The sequence below is a fragment of the Falco cherrug genome, chromosome 7 (assembly GCF_023634085.1).
Source record: "Falco cherrug isolate bFalChe1 chromosome 7, bFalChe1.pri, whole genome shotgun sequence".
Classification (NCBI taxonomy): Eukaryota; Metazoa; Chordata; class Aves; order Falconiformes; family Falconidae; genus Falco; species Falco cherrug.
Genome location: NC_073703.1, coordinates 4,764,150 through 4,784,643, shown reverse-complemented (window position 1 = coordinate 4,784,643; position 20,494 = coordinate 4,764,150). Strand labels below are relative to the sequence as shown.

Sequence of the window (20,494 nt, the reverse complement as noted above, 5' to 3'; positions counted from 1 at the left end):
GTTAATACAGTGGAAGACACAAATCAGAAGTATATTAAATGTGTAACATAAACTACAGAATATGTTAAGTATGACTAGGGAAATATTTTGTCTTTCCCAAGAGTTTCGGTAGGTCTCAGTTTTCTGTGTATCAGTAGTTTCTTGTGCTTTCCTTTCTAGATGCTTATAGAGCTGTCAGGATGTAAAGTATAAAGTCTTGTACGTGTTCCAGCTTTTGGGGGTTTCTGTTTGCCAGGTCGGGACAAATAGATCCTCCTTTAAATCCCTCTCTGTCCTTTGTTTTTGTGGGTATCTTAAAGAAGATATTGGTTGAGCTGTGTTATCCCTGAGCCTTTTTTTTTTTTTTTTTTTCCCCTTCAAATTGTGGTTCCCACATGATGAGCTAAAGAGTTGAGATGTCATTCCAGTGTTAAGCTTTGGTTAATTTTTGTGTGGCAGATAGTGTGTTTTGGTAACGGACTCTTAAGAGTTTCTGGTGCACAGTAGCCAGCGTGGGTTTATGTGATGCCTTTATAAGCCAGGCTGACTCAAATAGAGTTAAAAGAGACGAGAGCTAGGGAATAAAGTTCGGGGTTTTATGTTTTGGGGTTTTTTTTGATGTTTGTTAAGATGGCAGGATGGTGGTCAAGGGACAGTGCTGGAAGGCATGATTTTGCTATGAGAATTGACAATTTATTGATCTTAGGAGCTTTGAAACCTGAAGCCTCTCCTCTTGTCCATCGCAGAGCCTCCAGGCTGTGCGTACGTACACACGTGTTGGAGTGCTGTTGGTCTGTGCGAGTGTGGAGTAGAGGCCTGTCCTTTTCTCTTTCTCTGCAGCTTTACAGGTGGAGCTTTCACAGAAGTGTATTTGTGTCTGCTTGTCATCCTGGACTTCTTTATTGATCCCTTTCTGAAACCTGCTTCTTGAGAACTGGTAGAGGGAAATTATGTTGGTTTTTTTTTTTTAAAGTACTGTTGCTACCTCAGGGATCTGAAGAGTAAATGCCAAACTGAATAGTTTATTTTCAATTTCACTTTGCTGCTCAGGATATGTAGTGGTACTCGCAAGCTGCGACTGTAGGATGCGTAGCACTGTATTCTGCAAAAAGTTGTTGTTGGGGTTTCTTTTTTGGTAGCTGTGGGGGCTTGGCAGTTTACATAATATAAAAATAGCTACTTCGTGAATTCATACTTTGAAGACTTCAGTAGGTTGGGGTTTGGTTGTTTTTTTTTTTTCTGTAGACAAAGAGGTGTGTGGGTGTGTCCTCCTCTGTCAGGAAGGCAAGTGAAAGACAAGGGGGCATGAAATTTCTGCTTAGGGCTGTAGCTGTCACATACAGGTTTTCCAGAAGTAGTACAGCTCAGTTGTTAGGTACTGGATGAGGTGAGTGCCCCTTGGAAGAATGTGGCTAATGGAAAACTGTTACATCGTAGTTGGGTGCAGTGGGTATTTTTAAGCAGGAGGACATCCCCAGAAAAGATGCCTTTAAATGCTTTCTTTTTTTCAAAGTTGAGAGGTAACTAAGGGAAGCTCTGTGATTAAGACCCTATTTGAAGAATGAACAGCAAATTCCTTTAATTATTTAAATTTTCTTAGGTAAAATCTTTCCATATTACTTCTCTGATCAATTAGCAAATGGCATTGATTTCAAATGCAGTGACCTTTAAAAACTAAAATCAAATGTAATAGTTGCGCAGTAACTATCTTGCCTTGCCAGCTGAAGTTTGTCAGAAAAACTTTTAAGTCAAGCTCCTAAAACTTTCTTGCCTGCCCGTGTAAAGGACTGTGGGGTTACATGTAGGTAGTGTACACACATGTAAATTGGGGAATGTGATATGCCGGGTGGTCTTGCTAAATGCATAAAGTAAAATTAAAGTTCTTGCTTCCTCCAGTAAAACAGTGGTCATTCTTACTTGCCATAATTTTTCGTAGAGTTCTAAATCATGGAAACAGTGTTTCCTGTAATGTATTTTCTTACCACGATCAAGAGTATTTCAGTTTCTTGCCCCATTTAAGAATGTTTGTCCTATTGGGGGAAAAAAAATAATCAGATAAGATCAAACATACTTTGCAGATCCCAGACTTGTAAAGTTACTGAATTCTTTGGTACTCTCAAAGGTTTGGATAAATTGAACCAGTATGTTTTCATTTCTATCGATGAAACAAGGTAGCTGAAAATTCTGTTCTGTGGATTACCTCCCTAACTCTATAGGCTGAGGCATATGTGAATTTTCCTGATCTTAATTACTATTCCTGTATAATTGCATACAGAATCTAATTTATCTCAAGGTAAGCTATTTAAAGCTCTTTCTAATTGGAAGGAGTATACTTGAGTGATTAAATCTTTCCTTCAATATTTCTTACATCTCTTTAAATTGGTTATTAGATTGTTGTGATCTTTGCCTTCTACTCAAGTCTTTTGGAAATCATTACACAGTTTGCAATAATCAATTCAATTATACATGGATCAAAGAATGAAAAAGAAAAGCTTATGTTCTAGTATTGTCATTCTTGATACTGTCCTAAGAAGCTGGTTTGGAAAGCACATGCTGGGAGGTTTTCTCCTTTGTTCTCTCTCCTTTTAAGAAAGTGCCTTTGGGGATTGAAGGGATCCCTGGTGTGTTTCTTGTTAGACACAATTTATACTTTAAAAAAAAAAAAGTGAGCCAAGAGTTTGAATGAAAATTCATAATAGCATTTCCACACAATGGTGATGAAAACAAACCATTTAAAAATATTCAGTTGGGGAATACCCCTCCCCTAAATACAGGGAAGCAGTTTTTGTGGGGGAGAGGCTAGTAGCACAGCTTTCAGGTGGTGGTGATAATAGTGACAAATGGGTCTCTGGTATGGAAATGCAGTGTGTTAAATTGCATCGTCAATGCCAATAAGTGTAAGCTACCTATTTCAGTGTTCAATTAGAATTATACTCCTCTGTATTATGAGCTATTTTTGCTTAATCCTTTTATAAGTTGCTGGGGTTGCGTGTTTCTGTGATTAAAGTCAATATAATCCACTTTTCTTTGTTATTTGAGTCCACAGATTACGTTATTTTCATGCCTGTAATTTGGTATATGTCAGTTATAATGGTATTCTTAACTGTATTTTAGTCTAGGTACCTTTTTTGAGCTTTTGATCTTCAACACTGGAATTGCAGATAACAGATGAATAAAATTGGCAGCTGTGCATCACTGCTTAACTGTCAAAGCCCCAATCCATAACACTTCTTTATTGCCAATAAAAACCAGATTGCATATTGTGTACACGTAAATATAGTATCAGTACAATTCTAGTATAAACCCCTCCCACGCTTTAGGGGCCATCCTGGAAGTATTTGTAGGCCTGTGCAAGTGAAATTCTTACTCATTGTCACTTGTGTGAAGGAAGGTGTAAGAACCAATAGTCCATAGCAGTTATGTTTAATGGGTTTACAGTTCATTTCTCCTTTAGTTATAAAGGTATTTAGAAATTGCAGTTAAAAGGCTTAGAAATGAAAAAGCGGGTAGTAGATGCATCTTACTTGGCTTTATTCCGTGAGAGTAAGAGAAGAGTGTTACCCTAGGGAGGGGAAGGGCTCGGGGCTGCTTGGCCATTGGTAAGAATGGTTATGGATGAGACACAAGGCAAATATTTAAAAGCATCCCATGAAAAGCAGGGTGTAGAGAGTTAAGATATCTTCAGATACTGAAGTTATTTATAGGGATGTAGATGACTGGTATGTTTTATACTCTGACCTGCATTCATATAGAGCACAAAGATAAGTGCAGGCTTGTCACTAATGTGTTTGGCACAGTGGATTTTAGTTCCTGTAATCCATTCTTGTAGAAGTCAACATCTGATCATTTTTCTCTTTAGTGCCATTATAGTGAAAAACAAAACAGAACTTCCAAACACTTGAGACTCGAGTGCTCCCTGTAATTGTTCTGAGATACCCCCAGCCCTCTCTGATCCTCTGAGTGCCTAGCTGCTGTGTTTCTCTGAAGCATCTCTTGTAGTCCCTGTTGATTGTAGTAATGTTTATGAGTGAGTTTGGAGCTGAACCCCAGGGTTAGTTGGCTGGTGGATGCCATCAGCCTGGGGTTCACTGGTCTCTGCTGAAACTAGTGGAGTAATAGCACATTTCTGGCTGTGAATCAACATTTTGAAAGGGTTACTTTGTGGGGTCTCGTGATCACCCAGTGGCTAGGAAAGGTGTTGGATCTGTTGCAGCTTTTCTCTTACTTTATGGTATTGGTGTTTGGCCCTTTGGCTCCACAAGGAAAGAATTCTACCTACAAACATTGTCTCAGAAATGTCTGTTTACTTTTGCTGCTGTGCTTCTACTTTAGAAACTTTTGCCTTGAAAGATATTACAGGTGCCCTTCTAATGGAAGACTGCTTTATCGCCCTCCATAAATAGTAGTAAAAACCTTCTGAAAGCCATGATTTCAGTGAAGAATGCAAATGTGGTTTTCATGTTTAAAAAACTGTTGGTATATAGCCTGTGTCTCTTCTGCAGCCCAGCTGCCTCAGCTTGTGCTGTCCCCTGTAAGCAGGAGCTTCACCTCTGGTTTGCACACAAATGTGCCTGTGAGAATCACAGAGAAACATTTTGTCCTGTTCTTAAGGGAAGGGGGAGAAAAGGGGAAATATATTCTTTGGGTGACTGCTGTGACACGTGCTTGGGCAGCTGATTTTTGGAATCCTCTTGATCAGGCTCAGGTATTGATTGTCTCATTGCTCTGTTACTATTCCAGCTCTGTGTAGGCCAATAAATGCTAGAAGTGTTGGTTTGTGCTTTTTGAAATGAAGATGATTGGATCTTATGATGCAAAAATTGCATGTAGTACCTTCAATGGTAGTCTGTTCATGAAAATAAATGCCTTTCTTAAAAGTAGATTCTTTTGCTAGTTAAGGGGAAGGGGGTGAGGAGAAGAAAGGAGCTCCAGTAGCTTACAAAAGGGTGCTTATTTCTGTAATTTTACTCCATGCTATCAAAGCCATTTTTAACAACTAGTCACAGCCATAAAATGTGGTTATTTCAGAGTAAATTAGAAACTTTGGGGCTGCAACAAAAAGTAGATGACATTAACCTTTGAAAATAGGAATATGTGCTGTTGAGGATGGGGACGGGAGATGTTACTAATCTAGCCTTGTTCTGATCTTTCAAATTTTCAATAGCAGCCAAAACCAAAAAACCAGGTAACATCATATCATTGTTCTCTTCGTGCTGTGGTACAGACCTTTCTATTGTAATTTCTTTTCTTATTGTTTTGTCAAGACTTCTGTGTGTGTTGCAGCTGTATTGATCCAGGAGTTTGTCAGCAATTTGCTTAATCTTATTCTCCTGTTGGGATTAGGGATGGCTATAGAGGTACTGCCACATCTCTGCTGTTGTGTTCTGTCCCTTAGTGTATACTGGAGGGATACCAGAGTGCTCTGTAAGCAAGCATTGTATTCCAAGGGTAGGGGAGTAGAAATTAGCAGAAGGTGGGTATTATGTGGCTTGTCTAGAATATGTGAAACAAAGAAATGAAAAGCTAGTATACAATTAGACCAAAGGTCAACGTAAGATTGACCTTTATGTCTATAGGAGGTGATACACAAGAGATTTATATAGGAAGTGGCATGATAATTGATGGCGAAGGAAAAGGAGCCTTTAAAAGCCATTGCTTGGTAAGGATAGAGTCCTAGGCTCTGCAGCAGAGTAAAAACTCTGGGTATGTTAAGGTTTATTTAGCACAGAGGACAGAAAGATAAGTGTTATTCACTTTATGTGCATCACTGAAGATTGCTCAGTAGTGAACTTGCCTTGTTTTGTTTAGGAAATGGTAATGAGCTTTCTGGATACATGCTAATAAACATGTATGAGTTCTGCCTCCTCTCTGCTTCTGCCAGGACTGCATGGGCTGTAGGTAATGCTTCAGTTGCCAATTTCCATCCTGGAAGTACGTCTAACAGCAGGAGAGAGTAAGAAAGGGAGAATTTCAATCTCTGCCCTGCCTTGGGGCTGGTACACAGCCAACAACTTTTCCAGAATAGTAAGTTGTGAAGTGTCCCTTTATCTCTGTAGGTGTGTTCTTCCCTATTCCTTGCATGTTTATAGCGTGTACCAAGAGTGCTTTTTCCCCAGTTTGCAGCCCAGATACGATTTGTTGTGCTAAATTCCTCAAACCAAGAGTTCAGTAGGACTCTCCTGTTAGCTTTTCTTGGTGTTATTTTCAGTATGACCACCTAGTTGCTCTCTTGATCCTGACCATAGATTATTTGGTGATTTTTGGTTGGAAGGGACCTTGGGAAATCTCCAGTCCAACCTCCTACTTGAAGCAGGGTCAGCTATGAGGTCAGAATAGGTTACTTGGGACTTTATGCAGTCTGGTCTTTCAAACCTCCAAGGATGGAGACTGTACAGCCTCTGTGGGCAGCCTTTTCCACTGCTTGACTGTTGTCATGGTAGAAACATTTTTTTTTAGTATCCATCCTGAACCTCTTATTTCAGCTGTGCCTATTGTCTCTAATCCTTCTGCCGTGTACCCCTGTGAAGATCATGGCTGTTTTATTGATGACCTCCTTTACATGCTGGAAGGTTGTGATTAGGCTCCTCAAAAACCTTCTCTTCACCAGACTGGAAAAAGTCCTTTTCCCCCAGCCGCTTGCCACATCATCTTGCTGTACTTCACATTTTTGACAATATGATACTAGCAGCTTGTTTGGAGGTGGGATTTGGGCAGGTGATTCCATGCCATGGATGTAGTTCTTGAGGAGTTTTTATTCCTGTGGATTTCTGTTAGTGGAGATGTATTACCAAATCCTTAACACCCTCCAAAATGTGCAAAAGTAGCTCCTGAAGCTGTCCACTGGTATCACTGGAAAAGGTGGAGGTTGCTTCAAAAAATTAGATTTCAAAAGTAGTGAGCCTTCTGAGGGGAGATGATGACAGGCAGTAGGTAGGCATCTCTTCACCAGGAGGCTCCACAGGATTCTTGTCCATATTGAAAATGAGTATACCAAGCTCTCCCACTCTTTCCTCCCCTCCCATTAAATACATGACTATAAAGCAGATATAAGACTGAGCTCAGTCCCCTTACTGCTTGGTTGCAGCATTGCCTTCACTTCCTGAAGATATGTCTTTTGTGGCCACAGCCATTCGAGTGTGCAAACATACGTGATAGATATTCTCAGAAGTGTATGTTGGGTGGGAGTTAAGTCACAATCTTTGGGCAGAGTGGAGAATAGAGGCCTGTTTTTCTAAGGTAGGTTTATACTAGGAAAAAGCAGTTCTCTTCCAAAGAGATGACGGAAGTATAAAACTACAGAGTGCTTTAGGTGCACTAGAATTTTATGTTGAAGCTGTAGGGGTTTGTATTCACAGTGGTTCTTCCACTGGGCATCTACTCAAGCTGCCAGCCAGAATTGTGGCTTTACCTTTCCGTACTGTACAACTGTTGAACAGCTGTAGTGTCCATCATCTGCAGCATTTTCAGGGGGTGCGGTTTGCAACAAGGTGCCTTAGAAGTCCGTCAGATTTCAGCCTTGGCCTTCTTGACCGTGCATTTGCTTGGTGCTGCTACTCTGTTCTTGAGGCTCACAAAGGGGAGCAGAGTGGCAGCTGAGCCAAAACGCAGAGTTTAGCAGAATAATTTATCCTATGCTGCTTCTGGGATTAAAATTGGCTCTATGTATCTCTGTAGAGCAACTGGTACTCTTGAGAGTCACTTTACTGGTCTGGTCTAATCTTGGTCCTTCTGCATATTGGTGTAGCAGTGTCTGTGAGGTTCCTCCAGCTTTGTTTCGCCTGTGACGGTGCCAGAGCTTCGCTCCTGAGAAAGTGTGTCATTCTTCTTAAGAAGAGCATCTCAGCTTGTTCGCTGTGTAAGCAGACAGCTTGCTTTGGCTCTCCAGCCACATGAAGAAATTTACTGTCCCTTAAAGTGGGACAGTCAGGTGAGAATCACTCAGAGCTGAAACTTCTTGCTTACCTTCATTTATAGTCTTCTGCAAGATGTGCCTCCCTGCCCTCTTTGTAGAGCAGGGTCCAGACTTAATAAGGCCTCAGTTCAGCTTTTCAACTGAAAACATGATTAGTTAGCATGCAAAATAGAATATAGAATGGAAAGAGCAGTGAACCTAGTTTAACTTGGCAATTTAGCGTGGGTGCAGCTCACATTTATTTTTTTTTTAAATCAGAGGCCAAATACAATAGCGATAATGTGTTTGCTTCAGGTAGAGCCTGTAATATGAGCTGCAGGAGTGTGTTGTAAAAAGTTGTGTGGATGAGAATGTTTTCTGATACATTCATTCCTCATATTGTTTCTTGAGACTCCCTTGACAAAATGATCTCACTTTTGTGCAGATGTTGTATCTTGTTTCCCTGGTGCAACGTAAGAGTCTTTGAAACAGTCCAAGTATTTGTGTAGATTTTCAGCTTATTGAAAAATCTGTTAGAGACAGCTCTGCACAAGCTATCGATGGAGCTGTTAGTGCACCTATAAATGTAGTGCACCAAAACGAAAAATGTAGAAACTTCAGTAGTGGTACAGAAACAAAGCCCTCTTTTTCGTAGGTTCTGTGTTGACTTAGCAGTATCTCGTCAGTGAATCTGCTGAGGCCACTTGATGGCAGGGCTTCAAACTTTTTTAATCAAGTGTCAGGACTGTTGTTGGTTTGAAAAAAGTGTTTTAGATAATATTTTTCTAAAGGGTGTATGCCAGGTTTTGATAAAGTTAATTCCACTTCTACCTCTTTGGTGTTAAAACTTGACTCTTTCAGTTGAGAAGTAACCTTTTTATTAAAGGCTCTTGTGACAAGGTCACTTGGGTTTCTGAGGAAGTGGCTAAACATAAACACGCCTTATAAACTGAACCTTAAGAATGTAAAAGTAGCTGTACTGGTTCAGACCAAGGGTCCATCTGGCCCGGTATTGTCTCTTGCACCTTCCAGAAGTGAGTGTGTAGGGAAAGGTGAAAACTGGACAAAGTATGAGAAATAACTGTCACCTCCCTGCAGTGCTCCCGGTCTTCAGGTATTTTAAGCTCTGTCCTCTGAACCCAATGGGGACTACTAGCTGGACAAACCATAATAAATCTATTTTCCAAGTGTCTGTCCAGATTCTTATTGAAACTATATAAACTACTTTTGTTCACAGTATTTTGGTAGGGATTTCTGTTGTTCTGCCTGCTGTGTGAGGACCCTTCTTCTTTTGTTTTGAGCCTGGTTCCAGCCAGCTTCATCCACCAGTCTCTATATTGTGTAATGAAAGAGACTGAACAGCTGGTCCCTGTCCACTCTCCTTGTGCTGTTTGTAGTTTTCTAGATTGCTGTTGTATCTGTCCCCATGTTCTCTGTTGTTTAGCTTGAAAAGTCTTAGCTTTTGCTGTTTCTTAATTAGGGAAGTCATGCTGGACTTCTGTCATCTTCTGTGAACATTTCCATTTCTAATGTATCTTCTTTTTTTTTAAGATGAGACCACCAAAACCACCTGCACTTTGAGATCTGGGTGAACGAGGGGGTTATATAGTGTATAATGGTTTCTTGTTTGCTCTCTGTTCCTTTTCTAACGATTTCTAACAATGATTTGCATGTTTGACTGCTACTGTGCTGATGGTTTTGTATGTCTGTTTATCTTGGGCCCAGGAGCTTGCTCTAGTGGGGTAGAGGTCATCCCAGAGTCCATCACTTTAGATATAAAGCTAGGCCTCTGTGGTCTGCTTTTCCCCATAAGCATCACTTTACATTTATGTACATTGAATTGCTCTGTCACTGAGGTCTTCCAGTGATTCTTCAGTTTGCCTTCATCCTTACAACCATGTCATATCATCTACAGCTCTGTCACCCCACTGATGACTTAGTTTTCTAGGTCATTAGCGAAAAGGTTAAGCTACTTGTGCCAATGTAGCAGAACGCCACGCATGACCTTCCTCTATTGTTTGGTCTTGGAACAGCTCAGGCACATAGGTAATAGAAGAACTTTGAATAGTAAGCTAAGGATCTGTGGCCTGTTTTGTTTTTTTTTAGGGGGGGTTATTAGTGTTTGGATTTTTGTTGTGTTTTTGGTGTTGTTTTTTTTTAATATTATTAATGCTGTAAGAATACCCAGCTTGTGTGTGTGGACTGGATTTTCATAGTTTCCTTTGACCTGTACTGTTCTGTTGTTTTTAAACATGTGTAGAACTCTGAGGTGGTGCCAAGCTGTTTTAAGGGGAAGCAGAGATGTGTTGAAACTTGTTTCCTATGTTCAGTTAACTAGAAAAGTTTTTTAAATATGTGCCTTTGTTTTTCAGAGTACATTCACATAGCTTAGTACAGGGCTTGAGCTAAATATTAATTGATTAAATGCATAGACTCCTTCATTCCTTGGGCCTGAGCATGACTCACATCTTGATGCCTTTTTATGTTTTCCCCAATGCTGGACTGTCCTTTGCTTTTGACGTAAATGTTGAGCAAGGTGATGAAGTAATACAACATTAACAGTATCCTTACCTGGGAGAAACAGCTGTGTGTTACCTAGTGAGTGTATCAGGAGGCAGAAGGGTAAAGTCACTTCATACCAAAACGCTAGGCTGAAACCCAGAAAATGGTTTGTTTTGTCATGAGATTGTAAATAATCTTCCCTTACCACCCCGTGACTTTGGCCCGTGTATGTAAAAAGGGACAGGCAGAATATAAATTCATGAATGTGTGAGAGCCATTCAGATTACATTAATAAGCTTCAAAAAGCTTGTATATATGCAAATTCCTATTCAGAGTGGGATTTGGATGAGTGCAGTTAATGAGGTGGGGCAATAGTTTGGTCAGTAAAGATGAAAAGGAGCAGTGACCGGAGCAGCATCCTCCCTCTGCCCCACGAGCGGGGTGGGAGTTCGGGGGGGGGGAGGCAGGTCACTGCAGGGTAGGAAGAAAGAGTAAGGGAGCATTTGTATCTGCAGTCAGTACTGCAGAAACATTGCACGTTTTCTGTTTTTACTGGGTCAGGATTTCCATGGAAGTTTGAATTTTGATAGCAAAGTTTTCTTAGGCAGCTCTTTCAATTTTGGTTGTTCTTGTGGCTGAAGCCAAGTTAAATGCAGTATCGTTTTTGGAGTTTACTTGCAATAGTTTTCATGTATTTTAAATCATAGGTGTGGCTGAAACTTGGCTTATAAAAAAACCCCAAAACTTCATTCCATCAAGCAGTTTGTTTCCATGCAGGGCAGGGGTTATTGTGTGAATAGATTAAATGAATTCCGTCTTACTTTGACTATAAGAAAATACAGTGCTTGAAGTATGAAGTGGTGGGGAGGGGGACAGTGTGTCAGATGGATGGCACTGGGAAATGAAATATCCTTCTTCCCTCTGAGCAGGCATCCTTAGTATCTCTCCTTAGCATGCGCCAGCGTGACCGTGAAAAAAATGTTTCTATAGGCCTTGTCTGTGCTATATGTGGGCCAGGAAAATATTGCATAGAGAATGTATTCTTAGCTTTCTGACGCACTGTTGGATGTTTTGTATTGGGATTAATTGTTGTGAGCTAATGGGTTCTTAAGCACACCGTGCTTGTCTTCGAGCCTCTAGGTAACAGGGTGCAGCTAATACGTGTAAAAATTACAATTTTCTGTTGTGGGCAGTGCTGGAAGCCCAAATTTGGAGGGGTGAAGTAGGAATGTGGGATTAGGATCAGCTTTGTCAGGAGTCTAGGCCTTGCCTAAGATGCATCTTCTCAGTCTGTCTCTGGCTGCATGTTGTTGTTTGGAACTGTTTTCTTTATCCGCTTTTGAATGCTGAAGAAAAGCAGGAAGGTCTGCTTCCTCTTCTATTATTCTGTCATCTTTTTGCATTTTTACATAGTGGGAAGAAACCAGTTGTTGCGGGTGATATGAAAAACTGAGCTTCCTGCTTTCCCTTTCTTTGTCCCCATGCCTCTTTTAGATGTCTTCCCCAGGATATGCATTCAGTGTTTGGCACCGCTGCTGCCCTGTTGCTCTCTTTCCAAGCTGTGCTGGTACTTGGAATGAAATCAGTGTGATTCTTGACAGTCTTACTGATGCTTTAGTGTCGTGAGTAGCAGCCAAAGAAGTCATCCATGTCTCATTAACTTGACTGACCTAGGATCCTGAATCTGCTTTGGTGGGAACTAGGTTGAGTACTGACATAGTTAAGATCTTTGAAATGGGAGATGAACTTCTGACTGCCAGTATTTTCACCTGGGTTTGGACAAGTGACATAAAAAAAGTTTTTTCATCCAGCTACTGATTTTTTTCTATAGCAATGCATGTATTTTGGCACTTTAAAATTGATCTATTTCAATATGTGATATAAATGTTAATTCTTCATCATATTGTTGCATGCAGTAAATAAATAATTCCATTTTTAAATGCATGTACAGTTAGGAATAAATTAGACTTTAGTGTACATTTAAGTGCTCTATAAATAGTCAGACCTATAATTTGTGTTCCCTATTGTGCCATGACAAACAATAGCTCTTCAGAGTTTTGAAAAACTGACTTTTCTTGAATTACTGGGTGGCCTCATGTGTTCACACGGTTTTCTTGCTAGCAATTTGCTGTTACGTGGCTACTCTCTGTTCTAGATACCTCGTTGAGAAAGTGAGCTAGGATATGTAAGAGTGATTTTACTAGGTGGTGGTCTGATCTGGCTGCATAGCCCTCTGTGTTCCTAGGGTAGTCATGGGTAGTCATATTCCACTGATGAACCATTCCCACTGATGCCCTCTTGTCCTGCCCGCCTCTGCCCATGTTTCTGAGGCTTAGAGAACGTATTCTGAAATTCTTTGCCTTTTTGGAATGACTGTGGGACCAGGTGTGTCGTACACGTCATTTGTAGTTCTTGATTCTCTTCTGTGACTTCTCCTTCAGTTGTGAAAAATACTTCTTATCCACAGAACCTGAGGTTGGAAGGGACCTGCCAAGGCTGTCTAGTCTACTAGTTCCCTGCAAATATGCTTATTGTAGCTGCATGAAGAGCTGTCTGCAGCAGTGCACAAGTTCCTCTCCTGAATCGTCAGCTGTGTAATGAGAAAAACACATGAGATATTTAGATTTTTCTCCAATTTTGACTATTTTATGTTTAATAACTTTGAATTTTGTATGCAGTTGTCTCTTAACTTGATGAAAGTAGTCGTGGACAGGAAGAGGCATGTGAACATGTGAATGCTATTTCTTGGTCTTGGCTTTAGGCTGATGCCTAAAAGCCTGAACCTGTTGATTCACAGGTAGACGCTTCTATGAAATATAAAGGGCTATTAATTCTTTTTAGACCAACTGATACAGTTGAAAAACATTTAAAATGTGCAAATTCTTTCCCTAAATATAATAAAAAGTATTACTTTCCATCAAGCCTTGCCTTTTGTTATACTTTTGTTTACGGCCACTGCAATATTGATAGATAAGATACAGGAAGCAGAGAAGTTGGCTCCCAGATAAATGATGATGCTTAAGTAAGAAAATACTCAATAGCTAAGGAACAGAGAAAGGACTGTTAGTCCTGTTTTGGTCTCCAGCAAACATCTAGGACAATCTTCTTCTAGGAAGGACTAGGGCTAAACAAGCAAAGCGAAAGGAACTTGAAACTCCTCCTCTGCTTTGTAATAGTGGCTTTGTTTCAGAAATAAGTAGAGGAAAGGTAAGAGAATGTGTGTCTCCTCGTGAGGGAGGAGGAAGACTTGAGCATTGAGAAAATGCTTCTCTGGCCTGCACTGTATGAAGACTTAGAAAAACTGCACTAAAGGAATGATTTTGAAGAGCTTCACTAGAACGTACTTGGAATCAATACTGACCAAACTAGAGGCCAACTTAGATAATCTGTGCTCTGAGAATGTTGACATATGAAACTTGGGGCTTCCCTTGGTGTCATGCTGTGTTAGGCAGAACTGGTGAGCAGATACTTATTCATGTGGTGCATCTTACCTGATACTCTGAGGAACTGTAATGTAAAAGAAAAATTCCTTAGTATTGTTCAGGCTTTTAATTAATCTTGAAGACTTACTGTTATATGACTGCTTAAAAAGAAGTGTGTGCTTTGGCTTTGTTTATGTAATTTCTACACATGACTTTGAAGACCTTATGAAATAAATCATGTGCAGAATACAGAATAACTTTTTCTCTTTTTACTTTTTTTTTTTTTTTGAAGAGAAGACTATACAGATGCAGTATAATTGCTTGATGGAATATTTGTTTTCAGCTTATTGACACAGTGGGAACTTGTGGCTCCATTGCTTATTTCTGCAGTAAAAAATTAAGACTAATTGTTAGTAATAATAAATTCTTATTCTTGGTGGACCAGTATTAGAAGGGAGTAAGGTATTTGGCCAGTGTGTTTCATGGGTATTTGTTGTCAGCAGATTTATTTCATTTGTGTTCTGTTTCTTCCTTTGGAAAGGGAAATCTTTTGATGATAAATTATTAAGTATTTCCCATACCTGATGTTTTATCTCATCACTTTATTTTCCTGTTCTTCTCTCTTCATTCCACCTTTCCTTCCTCCCCAGTTTTTGTTCTAGAAGTTATTAACTATTGTTGCACTCTTTTGTGTATTCTCATGGTTCCAGATAAAAGCACTACCAAACATTCTTGTCCATTCTGTGAGATGGTGTATGAGCAAGGTGATACTGGTACATGGTACGCAGTGCCGAGGCTGATGGCAGCTCTGCCCTGTCGAAGTTATGGCTGTTGCTGTCCTTAATTATGTGGACACATTTGGCCTGTGTGATGGAGCTTGGTGTCTCAGAATCACTCTTTCTAGTTGTAATTCACAAAGGCTTGAAATAAATTTCTCAGAATATAATTTTGTGAGAAAGGTTGTTTCAACATCTAAAAGAAAACAGCAGTTTTATCACGTGCCATTTAGGCTTTAAACATATTTTTATTAAAGTGAGAATTGTGAATAGATAACTCCAGTTTCCTAGTTTTCCTTCTTTTGGGGCGTTAACATAGCAGTTGTTTACTTTAAGGGAAATGAGATTCAATTATAGACTGGCTTCAGCATGCTGCTTAGTACTTTGCAAGTCAGTATCCAAATTTAATATAATTGTTAACTAAAACTTTTTGAGATACCAGAATAATAGTTAGTGATGATGTAGTCTATCTCCTGTGCTGAATCCTAGAAAATGGGACAGATGGGGGGGGGGGGGGGGAAATTGATGGTTTGTCTGGAAGTGTTTTGGGTATATTTGACTATATAATCTCATATTCTGAAGTGTTATCTCATTGGAAGCTAATTAAATAGCAAACGTTTGTTTATAGTGGACAATTAACTTCAGCACTGGGTGATAACTTACAGCATGTGGAGAGTAGATCACTGCAGTTCTGTAAGGTACAGAAATAAAAAGATGTTTTTAAAAAATCTTGGAGGAAAATGTATATCTATTGGGGCAATAATTTATTTTAATCAAGTGATGCTTAAGTTGGCTAACACAAAGAAATAGTGTTTGTTTAAGTTGTTACAAGTGAACGTCAAACATAATGTAAGAATGTAGGTCTTGAAATTGCTGGATGTCTTGCTGTTAAGAGGTTCTGTAAGCTGCTCGTGGAAGCTGCCTCTTTATCCATGTTGCAGTGTGAGTACATTCATTGAATTCCAGGTACATTCTTCTCCAGCTTTCCTTCAAAATTGACTTCCAAAAGCTACATTGTGCTTCGTGCAGGTATTTTAGATATTTAGAGAGCAACTAGAGCTTCATTCTTTAGTGCTCTGCTGAAAAAGAATGGCTGAAAGGCTTCTCATTTAGTAGACTCCCTTCCTGTAAATTCCAAATCGGTCAAGTTGTGTATATCACCATTGCTTTTGTTTTAATTGTATATTTTAAAATGTATGTTTTCCTTTTTAAAGTCACTGAAGGAGGGGAAATCAATTTGTGTGTTTGTGACCTCCTGTGTGGCTTCCAGAAGCTGAGGCTTCTTGGTCCTAATTTTTTTGCTTTTTTTATACAAAGAAACAATCTTTCAGACTGTTATTTAATGCTGTATAAGTTGTTATGTTTTGATTGTAAAGATGTAGACCTTTTGTGTTATTTGTTAGACAGATTATAATAGGACATACTGTGTTAGCAAGCTCTTTGGACAGCTGTGTCTGCGGCTGGCTTGGGCTCCACTGAAGCTTATTGCATAGGAATTAGCTCTTCTGTCAGCCAGTTGAAAGGCTTAGTTAAGGATAAGAACGTTCTTAATAAAAAGTAAATTTGTCTGGCAATGACCCTCTCCCAAATAGCTGAAAATAATTGTCTTCGTTATTAGCCTTAGGTATAAGCTGTTTGTCTTTAGAGAGGCACATTGTTTTGTATCCAGAGATTGTCTAAGCTAGTATTTCTGCAATTACTTGTCATGAAAATCATGCTTAGCGCATAGCTCTGTAAAAATAATTCCCATCTGCAAAGATAAATACACTAGGGACAATTAAGTTTGAGTGTCGCTGGAAAAAACCTTGAGTCTCCAAGAACTGAAATGAAGATTATTACTATGTCAGCAACCTTATTTAATACCAAAAGTAATAATATAGTTCACCTAGTGAATAAAATCTCTTGAGAACAGTAAAACTTTTGTTACGGATTAAGATAAAATGTGACTTACTTTAAATCAAGTACAATTCAGACATGACTAAAGCCTTGGCAGACTTTCTCCAACAAATCTAGCTTTTGCAGTTTGAGCAAGTTACTGGCCCAGCTGCCCACCCCACTTCTCTGCTATGGCAGTGTGAACGGGCAGCCAGGGAGGCAGGGCAGGGCAGGACACAATGTGGTTTGCAAGCCATCATATTAAAAAAAACCCAAACAAACAACAAAACAAACACCCCCACCCCTACCCCCCCAATTTAAGTATTCAAGCACAGAAATGGCATTTTGGGTATGTGGGCACACGGTCTGTTCTGCTGAATCACTCATCCAGAGGAAATAGCCTCTAGGAAATGGGGTGGACTGGAGGTCTAGGAGGGCGGTTGCCTACACTGATTTGCTACTTTATGTGTATCAGGGCTTTTAGAAGATATTTCACATGTATGATAGCATAGCAAAATACCACAGGCATCTGCAGAAAACATAAGACAGCTTTTAACACATGGGGATTATATTAAAAATTCCAAACTCTGCCTGTGTGTTGTTACTAGCAGCCAGTTCAGTGGAGCTAGAGCTGTCTTACTGTTTTCTTTTGCAATATCCTTTCACTCTTGAGCAAATTTTGTTACTTTTATCACTGTGGGTTTTCTTGTCGACAAGACAGACATCTCTAAGGACCTTGGTAGCGTTGCTGGTGCAGGATTAGATGGAGGCCTCTGAACTGTGGGCTGGAAGGAGAGTTTAGATTTATTAGTGTTAATGTATGAAGCAGCATTGCTCTGACCTTGCTAAAACTTATGAAATTTAAGGGTAGTCAGGTTTTACCAGCGCGACAGATACAAGCAAGCAGTGTTTTTCAAGAGCGGGTAAGAAAAATGTACCTTCTACTAGCTGATACGTGGAATGAAGAGTTAAGTGGTTGTGGTATAACTTGGGTAAGTTGTGAAATGAACTGAATGCAGAAGGATGGCAGTAGGAAATTGCAGGGCTACCTGTCTAGAAGCCCTTTAGACTGAACTGCTACAGTATTTAGATAATCTCTTCACTGCCAGAGGTTCCTAGTGTTAGGCACCTGAATCGAAGCTTCATCATTCGGGTGGGTTGGTTCAAGGGTTGTAACATTTATACTAACAGATATGCAACCATATCATTCGCAAGGAAATATATTGTTTGTGAGTGTGCTAAAGTAAGTAACACCTGATAACTTGAGCTTTATAGTGTACTTGTTCTGCTAGCATGGGAAGAAATATGTTACCTGGTGAAGATCATGAACATGGTGTTTGACCTTAAGGAAGCTATCTATGGAGATACCAACGGTAGGTCAGTCCAGGCTATTTTTGACATTTAAAATATATGTACATCATTTTGTTGACACATTTTAGATGGCTTAAAATCCATTTTTATTGCTAGCTAGACAGATACGTAGATTTGGTTATACAATTGTGATGTGTTCTTTATGAGCACTGATACACTGTGTAAATACAGGGTTTCTTTCATTAAGAAATGCTCTTATCTCCTTGCATGTGTTACAAAAGGCAAATATTATTTGTACCTGCCATTGGTTTGTACCTGTTCTTTTAGTGCTGCTCTGCTTGCCAAAACATTGTACAAACCACTCTAGGAGACAGATGAATTTTTCATTATGAAAACCAATAGCCTCCTTAAAGGTTGTAGTATGTTGCATATTTATGACTGTTCTTCTGTGCTTGTTGCCTCCCCTTAATTTTGAATTACGGTGACTTCAACCTTTGAGTGTTTCGGTTGCATTAGACAAACGCAGGAAGTTACAGCCTGTCATCGAGGCGCTTGAGCTTCCATGAATTGGTTGTTTCACTCCCTCTTGCAGATTTTCGGTAGACTGATTTCAATTTTTATAGTTTAGCCTTGATAGCTTCCTCGTGTGAGTCTTGCAGATAGAATTTAGGACTAAGGAATGTGCCTTTATAAAAGATGGGAATATTTTTTACTTTTGTGATTTTTCCATTTTCACAAATCTTAAATGTCTAAGAACCAAGAGTTTAGTCTGTGTAATTCAGGTATAGCTTTCTTCTCCAGAAGATTTATATCGGGGCTTAAAGAGGCTGTTCGTAGCATGCAAGAGCTCTCCTGTATTTTTACAGCTGGGTGTTGGAGGTATGGTGAGATGAACTCAAAACCATTTCCATACTAATCTAATGCTTCCTAGGTGCTTTTGTTAGAAAAAAGAACAATTTTGATTAGATTTTTTAAAAAAACTTTTGGAAGTGCATTGTGGAATTCCTTGAATAGTAGTTTTCTTGTTTGTTAAGGGGGAAATTTCCATTTGTGTTGTCCTTGAAGACAGCATTAGAGCTTTGCCAGCGTGAATGTGTCCACACTGTTAATGCGGACTGCAGCTGGAGCTGATCCCTCTGGATACTGGGGCTGAAGGCGCTGTGCGGGGTGTCAACGTGGAGGCTCCTTTAGCAGAGTGTTCAAAAAAGTACAGGGGTGTAATCAGAAGGGTTTTCTGCCTTACGCTTTGGCTTTGAAGTGAGTTGTTGCAGCGCTTGCCCTCTTCTGTAATAATGATTCTTAATCTCAGAGACTGTTAGTAAACTACTGCTAATCGCTAGGTTTCTAATAACAGAAGAAATTTACTGTCATGGTCTTAAATTGCTGATTATAAATGGGTGACCTCCCATTCAGTATCTGTTTTTTTGTTTTTTTCTCTCTCTTTTTACTTCTCTCTTCTTCCGTTTGTTGACTAGTGTTTGAGGTGATTTTATTTTCTCCCCCCCCCCCCCCCCCCCCCCTTAACTTTCATGTTAATGGTTAGAGAATTGTGGAGGACCTGTTATATAGCTTTAGGCACAAAATGTGGTGTGGTACCTAGCCAAATGCTTCTTGTTGTGCTGGCAAATCTTTTTAATGTGTTTTGGAGCTTATTCACAGCTTCCAGTTATCATAAACATCCGGAAATAACTTTTTGAATTCTCCAGCTAGATCCCAGAGCTGATTACTGGAGATGTAGAAATACCCTTTCTAGAAAGCATTCATCACATTCATCATATTGATGCTGCTGCTGATGGATGAGTATGCTGCTTTAAAGACAGTGTCTTGTGGTGCTGGTATTTGCAGTGAAATTATCGGTATTGTCCATCATGCGGACACTGCTCAATTTATTTTAAAAAAATATTACTGCCTGCTGCCTGCTTTTTACCTCTCAGGCAAGTCCCTCCCTTCAAAAAACGAGAAAAAAAAGGTGAAGGCTCACCATCTGTGGTGTTGGATCTCAGCAGATAACCTGTATCTGATCCTTTCTTGAGCAGCGGGACTTAGAGCTCCTCTTCTTGCATTTCAAAACAGTGTTTTAGCTCCTGTGTATTTTCCAGTCTAAAATGATGTTCTCTGCCTGAATCCACTTGTCATTTTAGTTGCACTTCTCTGAATCATGTGCCAGTGAGACAAGCCACACAGAGCTATCAAAGGAATTTCTTATCCAGAGGCACTAAGACTTAGATTTTATTTATTTTTAAACTTAATTCCCAACCTTCATAGATCAGTGAGATAAGGTCCAGTTCTTCCATTTTCTCTGGCGTGACCTGTTAACCTGTGCTAATGATTTGACTTCTGTAGCCAAGAAGCTGCCTGGGCTGGGCATCTTTCCTTGATTCGTGGAATGACTGGGATTGTGTGGAAGACCATTCTTTAAAAATAAATCCTTATCTCTGCTATTCTCTTTGCAGAGAGAAATCAAAGTTAAGTGACTCTTAAGGTTGGCTGCTCTGTTAGAAGTTAAGGTTCCTGGTATTTACTCTGAATGCCTAAACAGCATTCACAAAGCAAAATGGCCCTGTTGTGTGGCATAGACACGTTTCTCCAACCAGACATACTTGTTTATTGAGAGAACTTGGTGAGTCAGGAGCTATGAAACATTCATTGATGTTGCAGCCTGATACTTCTTATTTAATAGTCCTTTTGTGGATGTCTTGGGAGAAAACGTGTGTTCTTCCTCACTCGTAAGTGTCTAC

At 39.7% G+C, this 20,494-nt stretch overlaps 1 protein-coding gene across 4 annotated transcripts in view; it reads left to right on the top strand.

Moving 5' to 3' along the window:
- Positions 1-20,494, top strand: part of PIAS1 (protein inhibitor of activated STAT 1) — a 67,054-nt gene that overhangs the window by 1,259 nt on the left and 45,301 nt on the right. The window contains exon 1 of one of the 4 annotated variants that reach the window (XM_055715625.1): positions 17,227-17,368. The exons of the other annotated variants lie outside the window; for them this stretch is intronic. Within the exon in view, the coding sequence (XP_055571600.1) occupies positions 17,300-17,368 (69 nt within the window). The 5' untranslated portion in view covers positions 17,227-17,299. Of the gene's footprint in view, positions 1-17,226; positions 17,369-20,494 lie in introns of those variants that run through there. 4 annotated transcript variants of the gene reach the window in all.